Genomic DNA, 13925 nt, shown 5'->3' on the forward strand with positions numbered 1-13925 from the left:
AAGTCGAGGCCAGCGCAGCCCTGCCAAGTGTATCCTTTCTTCGTGTTCCCCTCTGCAATAGCGGGGAACGCGAAGAAAGGGTACGCGTGGCCAGAGCCGCGCAGGCGCAGTGGCCAGGCGGCAAAACCGAAAGTAGCTGGCCGCGGGACAACGGAGGCTCGTTGAGGAGCGGGACAGGACAGCTGCTGGGGGCTTGGGGAAGCCCCAGGTAAGTGAAACAATGTGTTTATTTTACATCTACAGTTCTGCTTTAAAGAGGAATTTTAACCTAGGATTGAACTTCATTCCAATCAGTAGCCGATACCCCATTTACTAAGAGAAATGTTTACCTTTTCTCAAATAGATCATCAGGGGGGTCTGTATGGCTAATATTGTGGTGAAACCCCTCCCACAGTGTGTTGTCATGACCATGGTGCTGACAGTTTGCTTTCTGTGAACCTTGTTGCATTGTGGGAAACGGCCAACTGCCAAGCAAGAAATATTTCCCTCTGTGCATAGATCTATCAGTAAACAAACATTCCATACAGATCACCTGGCAGAAGAGGTCACCACCAGTGATATATTTCAAAATGTAAATCAGGGTGAATACATTTTTTACAATGAGCAAACACTGAGTAAATCTATATACAGTGGGATGCGAAAGTTTGGGCAACCTTGTTAATCGTCATGATTTTCCTGTATAGAATCGTTGGTTGTTACGATAAAAAAATCAGTTAAATATATCATATAAAAGACACATACAGTGATATTTGAGAAGTGAAATGAAGTTTATTGGATTTACAGACAGTGTGCAATAATTGTTTAAACAAAATTAGACAAAAAATAAATGAAATCAATATTTAGTTGATCCTCCTTTTGCAGAAATTATAGCCTCTAAATGCTTCCTGTTCCAATGAGTGTCTGGATTCTGGTTGAAGGTATTTTGGACCATTCCTCTTTACAAAACATCTCTAGTTCATTCAGGTTTGATGGCTTCCAAGCATGGACAGCTCTCTTTAACTTACACCACAGATTTTCAATTATATTCAGGTCTCAGGGGACTGAGACAGCCATTCTAGAATGTTGTACTTGTTCCTCTGCATGAATGCGTTAGTGGATTTTGAGCATTGTTTAGGGTTGTTGTCTTGTTGAAAGATCCAGTCTCGGCGCAGCTTCAGCTTTGTCACTGATTCCTGGACATTGGTCTCCAGAATCTGCTGATACTGAGTGGAATTCATGCGTCCCTCAACTTTGACAAGATTCCCAGTACCTGCACTGGCCACACAGCCCCACAGCATAATGGAACCACCACCATATTTTACTGTAGGAAGCAGGTGTTTTTCTTGTAATGCTGTGTTCTTTTTCCTCCATGTATAACGCCCCTTGTTATGCCCAAATAACAATTTTAGTTTTATCAGTCCACAGCACCTTATTCCAAAATGAAGCTGGCTTGTCCAAATGTGCTGTAGCATACCTCAAGCGGCTCTGTTTTGCTGTGGGCATAGAAAAGGCTTCCTCTGCATCACTCTTGCATACAGCATCTCCTTGTGTAAAGTGCGCTAAATAGTTGAACGATGCACAGTGACTCCATCTGCAGCAAGATGATGTAGGTCTTTGGTGACGGTCTGTGGGTTGACTCTGACTGTTCTCACCATTTGTCGCTTCTGTCTATCCGATATCTTTCTTGGTCTGCCACTTCGAGCCTTAACTTGAACTGTGTCTTCCATTTCCTCAATATGTTCCTAACTGTGGAAACAGACAGCTGAAATCTCTGAGACAGCTTTCTGTATCCTTCCTCTAAACCATGATGGTGAACAATCTTTGTCTTCAGGCCATTTGAGAGTTGTTTTGAGACCCCCATGTTGCTACTCTTCAGAGAAAATTAAAAGAGGAGGGAAACTTACACTTGAAAATACTCTTTCTCATAATTGGATTCACCTGTGTATGTAGGTCAGGGGTCACTGAGCTTACCAAGCCAATTTGAGTTCCAATAATTAGTTCTAAAGGTTTTGGAATCAATAAAATGACAACAGTGCCCAAATGTATACACCTGCCTAATTTTGTTTAAAAACTTATTGTACACTTTCTGTAAATCCAATAAACTTCATTTCACTTCTCAGATATCACTGTGTGTGTCTCCTATGTGATATATTAAACTGACTTTTTTATCGTAACAACCAACGATTTATACAGGAAAAGCATGACGATTAACAAGGTTATTTTGTTCTTAAAAAATAAGCAATTTTATTAATTATGTTTTTTTTGTTCTTTAAATGACAACTGAAGCAAGAGGGATATGGAGGCTGCCATATGTATTTCTATTTAACCAATGCCAGTTTCCTGGCTATCCTGCTGATCCTCTGCCTCTTACACTTTTAGCCACAGACCCTGAACAAGCATGCAGCCGATCAGGTGTTTCTGACATTATTGTCAGATCTGACAAGATAAATTGCATGTATGCTTCTGGTATTCAGACACTACTGCAGCCAAATCTATCAGCAGGACTGCAATGGCTCCATCCATATTTATCTGAAATGAGGGTTCCTTGTATTCTTTATGTGGAAGATAACTAGTGGTTATCTGTATTTCACAAAGACTTAATAAAATAGCTGTTTTCCATGGTAGACAGTATAATGGAAAACAAATACTTGATGTCAGTTTTGAGAATTATATGGACTGTAAAAGGTGGCAGAATGCTTAAATAATACATACTTTCTTATGTTGTCTGAACTTGTTTACATCCAAATGGTTACAAATAATATGCTTTGGTGAACTTAGGAGTAGGAGATAAAACAGTTGCATAAAAAAGTGCAATTATGTAAAAACTTAAAATGTTCATCATGAGATTGTCAGATTTCACTTGCTGAAGGCACCACATTACCATCTGTATTTGGCACATTCAAAATTATAAAAATCATGTTCCCCACTAAAATTTGAAAAGTTATAAATGAGCAGGTCTTTACATATAAAATGGTACTGTTATGGCACCATAACCTCCAGAAGACGATTGTTTTTCCGCTTGCAAGTTGGGATATTGCCATTCTTTTGACTTCCTTGGACGAACTTTACACAAACTTTGTCCTGTTTGAACTGTACTAAAAATCTGTGAAAGAAGACAAAAGTAGATTTACAGTTGTTACTAAAAGCAATTTAATAAAATATAATAAAAACCGAGCATGCACATCTATAGCCTGATTAACTAAAAATAATCTGCTGTTACTTTGGAGAAAATAGCAAACCTTGGGGGCATCATATTTGACCGGTAATTGCTAACTGACAAAGGGCTGTACATGGTATGTACCCATATGCCGTGCAGAATTTCTGTCTTCCACAATATTAAATACTAGTGACCTAAGCCTGTTTGAAAACAGGCTGTAGGTCTGTCATCACCACGCACGTCACGCGCACCTGCCCACCTGCTCCACCGGCCAGCCCGCCCTGCGTCCTGTCCCAACGGCTGTCAGTGCTTGACATGCGCAGTAGCGCAAAAGCACTGACACATAGACAAGACGCAGGGACACTTGAGGATTATTAGGTAGAATACTTTTACTGCTGCATGCACTTTGCTTCAATAAATGCTTTTCTATCACTAAAGGCATTACAGTACTCAATGGTCTTTATCCTCTTCCAGTCTGTACACCATGTGTTCCGCATACCTTCCCTGCAGTTGATGTACCTTCATATCTCCTGTATTTGTGGTGTTATACTCACACCATTCATTGTAATTAATGCTAGGATACAGGGCAGGCCCGGATTTACATCACCGGAGCCTTTAGGTACAGATGTCCTGGCACCCTAGACTTCGCCCTCCTTGAACCTACAAACCACAGCCGGACCGCACTGCAAGTGTGCTGGCAGGCTCCGCTGTCACTTCTCCCTTACTTACCTTGCCAGTCATAGATAGCTACAGGTGCCCCTTAGTATTAAGTAGCCAGAGCTTTTTTCAGTATTTAGTAGCTAGAGGTGGCCCCCAAGTATTAGGCAACTAGAGATGCTTTCAACTGAAGGGAGGTCTGGTCAGTGGAATGCTGAGAGCTGGGTGAGTTACGCTATGCTCGGGACTTTGCATTGGTAGGGCAGGCGGGATGGAGGCACTTGGGCAGGGGAGTGAGCCACCTCAAGATGCTAGTATACTACTCCCTCTGTATAAATCACTGTGAGCCTACATCTAGAAAAAACGATACAATTTTGGGCACCACACTATAGAAAGGACATTGACCTTCTAGAACAGGTACAAAGACAGGCAATTAAATTAATCTGAGGGATGAAAGATCTCACTTACCAAGAAAGGTTGGACAAACTGGGCTTAATTAGCTTGGGAAAAAGGCAAATGAGAGTTGACCTGATTAACATGTATAAATACATCAGAGGGCAATATAAAAGCTTAGCAGATGAGCTTTTAGTCCCTAGCAATGTACAACGCACAAAGGGATATGATCTGCGTATGGAGAAAGAAAGTTTTTGCCGTCTATTTAGAAAGGAGTCCTTCACAGTGACATTGGTTAAAATCTGCAATATCTTACCTCAGGAACTAGTTATGGCAAACTCTATATCTGCATTTAACCCCCTTGACGTTATGATTCGTTCTGGACTTTAGGGTCTAAAAGTGGTGCCATTTTTTTTGCACCATTTCAGACCCTAAAACCTAGAAAAAAATCATGCTGCCAGGGAGATCTGCAGCAGTTCTGCAGTCACTCACCTCCCTGGCTCCAGCGCTGCAGTTATGCCTCCATCCTCCGGGTGGCACTGCAATTCTAAAGTGAAATTGCCGGCTGTCGTCATGACGACAACCAGTGATCTCACCAGCAGGAAGCAGAGCCCCGGAAGAGAGGAAGAAGAATGGTGGCCAACGTTGGGATCCCCCGGGAGGTACCGTATGTAAAACTGCGCGTTATACTCTGCACACAGCCTCCGGCAGCTACCCTGAGCAGAGGTCGGGATTACCGCTTTTAGTTGCGGTTTTCCGCCCCGATCCTAGCTCAGGATTACTGGCAAGGAGGTTAAAGAGGGCTTGGATGCTTTCCTTGCAATGAAGACATCAATGGCTATAATTACTAGGTAATGCCTGGGAGATTTGATTCAGTGATTTATCTGCCATCTGGAGTGGTGAAGGAAAATTTCCCATTTAAGGCTACACCTCGATCAACTGGGATATGTGCAGTTTCAGGATGGTGTTTTGTTTTTGATTTTTGTTCCTGGTTGAACTTGATGGACAGATGTTGTTTTTCAACTGACTGTGTAACTAAATGGTTTCTCTGCACGCCCTTTCTCTGTATTTAGTGCTCCACTGTGCCTCCCTTCCATTCACGGGAATTTGGGGGCACAGGGGGCAACTATACTAATACTGGGGGCAACTATACTAATACTGGAGCAAGTATACTAGCTACACTGGGGGGCAACTATACTAGCTACACTGGGGGCAACTATACTAGCTATACTGGGGGCAACTATACCAGCTACACTGGGGGCAACTATACCACCTACACTGGGGGCAACTATACTACCTACACTGGGGGCAACTATACTACATACACTGGGGGCAACTATACTACCTACACTGGGGGCAACTATACTACCTACACTGGGGGCAACTATACTACCTACACTGGGGGTAACTATATTACCTACCGTCTAATTACCCTGTACAGCGCTGCGATCTAAGGCAGCGCTGTACTCTGGACAGCCGTGTGACACGGCTGTCCCCTCCAGAGGCAGAGAAGTGATCGGATGTCATAGGCTGACGCCTATGAAAGCCGATCACACTGATTGTGATCACAAGTTAGCGGAAATTGATTTTAATTGTTTTTTTTCACAAAGTGTCATGTTCCGCTAACTTGTGACAAAAAATAAAATCTTCTATGAACTCACCATACTCCTAACGGAATACCTTGGGGGGGGTCTTCTTTCTAAAATGGGGTCATTTGTGGGGTTCCTATACTGCCCTGGCATTTTAGGGGCCCTAAACCATGAGGAGTAGTCTTGAAACCAAATGTCGCAAAATGACCTGTGAAATCCTAAAGGTACTCATTGGACTTTGGGCCCTTTAGCGCAGTTAGGGTGCAAAAAAGTGCCACACATGTGGTATCGCCGTACTCAGGAGAAGTAGTATAATGTGTTTTGTGGTGTATTTTTACACATACCCATGCTGGGTGGGAGAAATAACTCTGTAAATGGACAATTGTGTGTAAAAAAAATGAAAACATTGTCATTCACAGAGATAATTTCTCCCACCCAGCATAGGTATGTGTAAAAATACACCCCAAAACACATTATAGTACTTCTACTGAGTATGGCAATACCACATGTGTGGCACTTTTTTGCAGCCTAACTGCGCTAAGGGGTCCAAAGTCCAATGAGCACCTTTAGGCTTTACAGGGGTGCTTACAATTTAGCACCCCCAAAAATGCCAGGACAGTGAACACCCCCCACAAATGACCCCATTTTGGAAAGTAGACACTTCAAGGTATTCAGAGAGGGGCATGGTGAGTTCGTGGCAGATTTCATTTTTTTTTTGTCGCAAGTTAGCAGAAATGGAAACTTTTTTTTTTTTTTTTTGTCACAAAGTGTCATTTTCCGCTTACTTGTGACAAAAAATAATATCTTCTATGAACTCACTATGCCTCTCAGTGAATACTTTGGGATGTCTTCTTTCCAAAATGGGGTCATTTGGGGGGTATTTATACTATCCTGGAATTCTAGCCCCTCATGAAACATGACAGGGGGTCAGAAAAGTCATAGATGCTTGAAAATGGGAAAATTCACTTTTTGCACCATAGTTTGTAAACGCTATAACTTTTACCCAAACCAATAAATATACACTGAATGGGTTTTTTTTTATCAAAAACATGTTTGTCCACATTTTTCGCGCTGCATGTATACAGAAATTTTACTTTATTTGAAAAATGTCAGCACAGAAAGTTAAAAAAATCATTTTTTTGCCAAAATTCATGTCTTTTTTGATGAATATAATAAAAAGTAAAAATCGCAGGAGCAATCAAATAGCACCAAAAGAAAGCTTTATTAGTGACAAGAAAAGGAGCCAAAATTCATTTAGGTGGTAGGTTGTATGAGCGAGCAATAAACCGTGAAAGCTGCAGTGGTCTGAATGGAAAAAAAGTGCCTGGTCCTTAAGGGGTAGAAAGACTGTGGTCCTCAAGTGGTTAATGAAAAAATGAATTAATGAAAAAAAAAAAAATATATATATATATATATATATATATAATGAGAACACTTACAGCAACACAATGTAACTCCAAGTCAATCACTCTTCTGTGAAATCAAACTGTCCACTTAGGTTGCAACACTGATTGACAATCAGTTTCACATGCAGTTGTGCAAATTGAATAGCCAACAGGTACAAATTATAAGCACTTAGCAAGACATCCACAGTAAAGTAGTGGTTCTGCAGGTGGTGACCACAGACCACTCCTCAGTTTCCATGCCTTCTGGCTGGTGTTTTAGATACTTTTGAATGCTGGGGGTGCTTTCATTCTGGTGGCAGCATGAGATGAAGTTTATACCCACACAAGTGGCTCAGATAGTACAGCTAATTCAGGATGGCACATCAATGCAAGCTGTGGCAAGAAGGCTTGCTGTGTCTGTCAGCGTAATGTTCAGAGCATGGAGGCGCTACCAGGAGACAGGCTAGTACATCAGGAGATGTGGAAGAGGACGTAGGAGGGCAACAACCCAGCAGCAGGACCACTACCTCTGTCTTTTTGCAAGAAGGAACAGGAGGCGCACTGCCAGAGCCCTGCAAAATGACCTCCAATGGGCCACACATGTGCATGTGTCTGCTCAAATGGACAGAAACAGACCCATGAGGGCCCAACATCCACAGGTGGGGGTTGTGTTACAGCCCAACACAGTGCAGGGCGTTTGGCATTTGTCAGAGAACACCAAGATTGGCAAATTCGCCACTAGCACCCTGTGCTCTTTACAGATGAAAGCAGATTCCCACTGAGTATATGTGACAGACGTGAAAGAGTCTGGAGAGGCTGTGGAGAATGTTCTGCTGCCTGCAACATCCTCCAGCATTACCAGTTTGGCAGTGAGTCAGTAATGGTGTGGGGTGGCACTTCTTTGGACGGCTGCACAGCCCTACATGTGCTTGCCAAAGGTAGCCTGAGCGCCATTAGGTACTGAGATGAGATCCTCAGACCCCTTGTGAGACCTTATGCTGGTGAAGTTGGCCTTGGTTTCTTCCTAATGAAAGACAATGCTAGACCTCATGTGGCTGGAATGTGTCAGCAGTTCCTGCAAGATGAAGCTATGGACTGGTCCGCCAGTTCCCCAGATCTGAATCCATTTGAGCATATCTGTGACATCGTGTCTCCATCCATCCACCAACCGCACGTTGCACCACAGACTGGCCAGGAGTTGGTGGACGCTTTTGTACAGGTCTGGGAGGAGATTCCTCTGGAGCCCATCCGCAACCTCATCAGAAGCATGCCCAGGCATTGTAGGGAGGTCATACAGGCACGTAAAAGACCATGCACATACTGAGACTTATTTTGTCTTGTTTAAGGACATTACATCAAAGCTGGATCAGCCTGTAGTGTTTTCTTTCCACTTTAATTTTAAAGAGACTCTGAAGCAAGAATAAATCTCGCTTCAGAGCTCATAGTTAGCAGGGGCATGTGTGCCCCTGCTAAACCGCCGCTATCGCGCCGCTAAACGGGGGTCCCTTCACCCCCAAACCCATCCCCGCAACACTTGGTCATGGAATTGGTCGTTCCTGGAGGCAGGGCTAACGGCTGCAGCCCTGCCTCCAGTCGCGTCTATCAGCGGCGCATCGCCACCTCTCCCCCGCCCCTCTCAGTGAAGGAAGACTGAGAGGGGCGGGAGAGAGGCGGAGATACGCGCTGACAGACGCGTGTGGGGCAGGGCTGCGACGATTAGCCCTGCCCCAACAAGGAAGAGGGGATGCGCTGCACGGAGGGGGATTTGGGGGTGAAGGGACCCCCGTTTAGCGGCGCGATAGCTATGAGGTCTGAAGCGAGATTTATTCTCGCTTCAGACTCTCTTTAAAGGACTTACGAGCTGAAATAAAAAAAAAAAGTTAATTACCTTAGTGCACTATTAGACCTCCGTGTAGATGAGCTGTGCCTCCCTTGTACTTTGCAGACCCTCTGTTATCTTAATCCTGTTATCATTACAGGCCCCGACCCAGCCCAGGGTCGCCTTATCTCTGGGGACTACAATCGCCGCTTTAAAATCCCTCTGCCTGCTTAGCTCAAACAGACGTTGCTGCGTAGGATTCCAGCCCTGCTCGCAGCCCATCGTCACTCCGTACACTGACTCATACGTCATGTGGGCGTCACCACATGACTGCCCACATGACTGACTTTACTTCAAGCCAGCCGCCCCCCTCAGCACAGAATAGGAACGCTGAGAGAGCAAGGAAGTAACCTAGTAACAGCATTTGTTTACAGGACATTTGCAATGTAAGTAATTGAATTCAAAATCATTTATAATTGATGGAGGACACTTTTATAATCATGTAAAATAGCGTGGCAACATTTATTTATGGAAAAAAAAAAAAAAGATGCAGTGATTAATTTAAAGGGGCCAACACCCTAATGTAAATAAATGAATGAATAGCACTATTTTTTTTTTTTTAAACAGTAAAAAGCAGCATGCCTTGGTTATTTAAATTAATCATGAACATAGAAACTGCACAGTAATGGGAAATTGATCTTTCGCAAAATGATTTTGCTGAATTATAATCACAAATATTTCTATTGATGCCTGCAATGATATATATTTCTTGTATGTATAGTAGTCAATTAGCTTTTCTCTCATCACGCTGCATAAAGGCTAATCTTTTTTAGTGCAGATGTGATAAGATGATAAGATAAGATGAGATAATTTTAATATTCACAGTGGTTCAACAATTGCGTATTTACGATTTTTCTTATATTTCTTTTGTATGTTTTCATTCCTATGCAATTATCATAAAGGGAAACAATATTTGAAAAATACTCATATTTACAGAGAAGCATAGCATTTGGAACACTCCCCTACATGCCATCGCCGTCACATGGACACCAACTGGTAGCTATACTCACCTACATGCCAGCTCCCAGGAGCTGCAGGCCACCACTGTTAGCTATACTCACCCACATGCTATACTCACCTACATGCTATCTCGCAAGAGCTGCAGGCCACTACTGCCAAATGGTCACCCACTGGTAGCTATACTCACCTACATGTCATCTCGCCAGAGCTGCAGAGCTACATTGCCCATGGTCACTCACTGGTAGCTATACTCACCTACATGCAATCTCACCAGAGCTGCAGCCCTTGACTGCCACATGGTAACCCACTGGTAGCCCAGAGAGAGGAGGAGGGGAGAGAAATCGAGAATAGCCTGAGATAGAGCAGATAGCTCATCTGTATTGCAGTCCCACATCACACAGAGGCTACTTGCTTGTAATAGGACTCCTGTCCCTGCCAGTCTCTCACACAAGTCAGTAAGCAGCCTTCCTGGAGTCTAGGGACTGTCAAAAACTTTTCAACTTGTACAATTCCTTATCTACACATGCAGTCATTATAACAATGGGAAGAGACCAGACAGATGTTTTCCCACAGACCCTCCAGGCAAGCTCTGCATCATGCTGTGTGTATTTACCAGCTTGCCTGTTCTCTAATTGCATTTTTATCAGCTAGCCCAGTGTTTGACATTGCCTTACAACAACAAACCTGAATACCCCAGACACCAGACTGGCCCTAAATCACTGAATGAAAGGTGGCCTGGGGGAGCAAAGGACAAAGGCCCTGGGGCAATCGACCCATTTGCCTCTATGGTAGAGCTGTCCATGTGGTCACCCACTGGTAGCTATACTCACCTACATGCCGTCTCACCAGAGCTGCCGGCCTACATTGCCACATGGTCACCCACCGGCAGCTATACTCTCCTACATGCCATCTCGCCAGAGCTGCAAACCTACATTGCCACATGGTCACTCACTGGTAGCTATACTCGCCTAAATGCAATCTCGCCAGAGCTGCAGCCCTTGACTGCCACATGGTAACCCACTGGTAGCTATACTCACCTTCATGCCATCTCGCCAGATCTGCAGGCCTACATTGCCACATGGTCACCTACTGGTAGCTTTACTCACCTACATTCCATCTCGCCAGACCTGCAGACCTACATTGCTACATGGTCACACTCTGGTAGCTATACTCACCTCACTATACTCTGGCGAGTTGGCATGTAGCTGAGTATAGCTACCAGTAGCTGACCATGTGTCAATGTAGGCCTGCAGCTCTGGCGAGATGGCATGTAGGTGAGTATAGCTACCAGTAGCTGACCATGTGGCAATGTAGGCCTGCAGCTCTGACGAGATTGCATATAGGTGAGTATAGCTACCAGTGTGTGGCCATGTGGCAATGTACACCTGCAGCTCTGGCGAGATGGCATGGAGGTGAGTATAGCTACCAGTAGGTGACCATGTGGCAATGTAGGCCTGCAGCTCTGGCGAGATGGCATGTAGGTAAGTATAGCTACCAGTGTGTGGCCATGTGGCAATGTAGGCCTGCAGCTCTGGCGAGATGGTATGTAGGTGAGTATAGCTACCAGTAGGTGACCATGTGGCAATGTAGGCCTGCAGCTCTGGCGAGTTGGCATGTAGGTGAGTATAGCTACCAGTGTGTGACCATGTAGCAATGTAGGTCTGCAGCTCTGGTGAGATGGCATGTAGGTGAGTATAGCTACCAGTGTGTGACCATGTGGCAATGTAGGCTTGCAGCTCTGGCGAGATGGCATCTAGGTAAGTATAGCTACCAGTGTGTGGCCATGTGGCAATGTAGACCTGCAGCTCTGGCGAGATTGCATGTAGGTGAGTATAGCTACCAGTAGGTGACCATGTGGCAATGTAGGCCTGCAGCTCTGGCGAGTTGGCACGTAGGTGAGTATAGCTACCAGTGTGTGACAATGTAGCAATGTAGGCCTGCAGCTCTGGCGAGATGGCATGTAGGTGAGTATAGCTACCAGTAGCTGACCATGTGGCAATGTAGGCCTGCAGCTCTGGCGAGATGGCATGTAGGTGAGTATAACTACCAGTAGCTGACCATGTGGCAATGTAGGCCTGCAGCTCTAGCGAGATGGCATGTAGGTGAGTATAGCTACCAGTAGCTGACCATGTGGCAATGTAGGCCTGCAGCTCTGACGAGATTGCATATAGGTGAGTATAGCTACCAGTGTGTGACCATGTGGCAATGTAGGCCTGCAGCTCTGGCGAGATTGCATGCAGGTGAGTATAGCTACCAGTAGGTGACCATGTGGCAATGTAGGCCTGCAGCTCTGGCGAGATGGCATGTAGGTGAGTATAGCTACCAGTGTGTGGCCATGTGGCAATGTAGACCTGCAGCTCTGGCGAGATGGCATGTAGGTGAGTATAGCTACCAGTGTGTGGCCATGTGGCAATGTAGACCTGCAGCTCTGGCGAGATGGCATGTAGGTGAGTATAGCTACCAGTAGGTGACCATGTGGCAATGTACGCCTGCAGCTCTGGCGAGATGGCATGTAGGTGAGTATAGCTACCAGTAGGTGACCATGTGGCAATGTAGGCTTGCAGCTCTGGCGAGATGGCATGTAGGTAAGTATAGCTACCAGTGTGTGGCCATGTGGCAATGTAGACCTGCAGCTCTGGCGAGATGGCATGTAGGTGAGTATAGCTACCAGTAGGTGACCCTGTGGCAATGTAGGCCGGCAGCTCTGGCGAGATGGCATGTAGGTGAGTATAGCTACCAGTGTGTGACCATGTAGCAATGTAGGTCTGGCGAGATGGAATGTAGGTGAGTAAAGCTACCAGTAAGTGACCATGTGGCAATGTAGGCCTGCAGCTCTGACGAGATTGCATATAGTTGAGTATAGCTACCAGTGTGTGACCATGTAGCAATGTAGGTCTGCAGGTCTGGCGAGATGGAATGTAGGTGAGTATAGCTACCAGTAGGTGAGCATGTGGAAATGTAGGCCTGCAGCTCTGGCGAGATGGAATGTAGGTGAGTAAAGCTACCAGTAGGTGACCATGTGGCAATGTAGGCCTGCAGCTCTGACGAGATTGCATATAGGTGAGAATAGCTACCAGTGTGTGACCATGTAGCAATGTAGGTCTGCAGGTCTGGCGAGATGGAATGTAGGTGAGTAAAGCTACCAGTAGGTGACCATGTGGCAATGTAGGCCTGCAGCTCTGACGAGATTGCGTATAGGTGAGTATAGCTACCAGTGTGTGACCATGTAGCAATGTAGGTCTGCAGGTCTGGCGAGATGGAATGTAGGTGAGTAAAGCTACCAGTAGGTGAGCATGTGGCAATGTAGGCCTGCAGCTCTGGCGAGATGGAATGTAGGTGAGTAAAGCTACCAGTAGGTGACCATGTGGCAATGTAGGCCTGCAGCTCTGACGAGATTGCATATAGGTGAGTATAGCTACCAGTGTGTGACCATGTAGCAATGTAGGTCTGCAGGTCTGGCGAGATGGCATGAAGGTGAGTATAGCTACCAGTGGGTTACCATGTGGCAGTCAAGGGCTGCAGCTCTGGCGAGATTGCATGTAGGCGAGTATAGCTACCAGTGAGTGACCATGTGGCAATGTAGGTTTGCAGCTCTGGCGAGATGGCATGTAGGAGAGTATAGCTGCCGATGGGTGACCATGTGGCAATGTAGGCCGGCAGCTCTGGTGAGACGGCATGTAGGTGAGTATAGCTACCAGTGGGTGACCACATGGACAGCTCTACCATAGAGGCAAATGGGTCAATTTCCCCAGGGCCTTTGTCCTCTGCTCCCCCAGGCCACCTTTCATTCAGTGATTTAGGGCCAGTCTGGTGTATTCAGGTTTGTTGTTGTAAGGCAATGTCAAACACTGGGCTAGCTGATAAAAGTGCAATTAGAGGACAGGCAAGCTGGTAAATATACACAGCATGATGCAGAGCTTGCCTGG

At 45.3% G+C, this 13925-nt stretch overlaps 1 protein-coding gene across 4 annotated transcripts in view; it reads right to left on the reverse strand.

Moving 5' to 3' along the window:
- Positions 1 to 2163: 2163 nt before the first annotated feature.
- MYO1B (myosin IB) overlaps positions 2164 to 13925 on the reverse strand; it is a 927952-nt gene continuing 916190 nt past the window's right edge. For all 4 annotated transcript variants that reach the window (XM_068244859.1, XM_068244861.1, XM_068244860.1 and 1 more), the window contains one exon: positions 2164 to 3082. In XM_068244859.1, coding sequence (XP_068100960.1) covers positions 2959 to 3082 — 124 coding nt within the window. In that variant the 3' untranslated portion in view covers positions 2164 to 2958. The remainder of the gene's footprint in view (positions 3083 to 13925) is intronic.

Source organism: Hyperolius riggenbachi, chromosome 7 (genome assembly GCF_040937935.1).
Source record: "Hyperolius riggenbachi isolate aHypRig1 chromosome 7, aHypRig1.pri, whole genome shotgun sequence".
In the NCBI taxonomy this organism is placed as follows: domain Eukaryota; kingdom Metazoa; phylum Chordata; class Amphibia; order Anura; family Hyperoliidae; genus Hyperolius; species Hyperolius riggenbachi.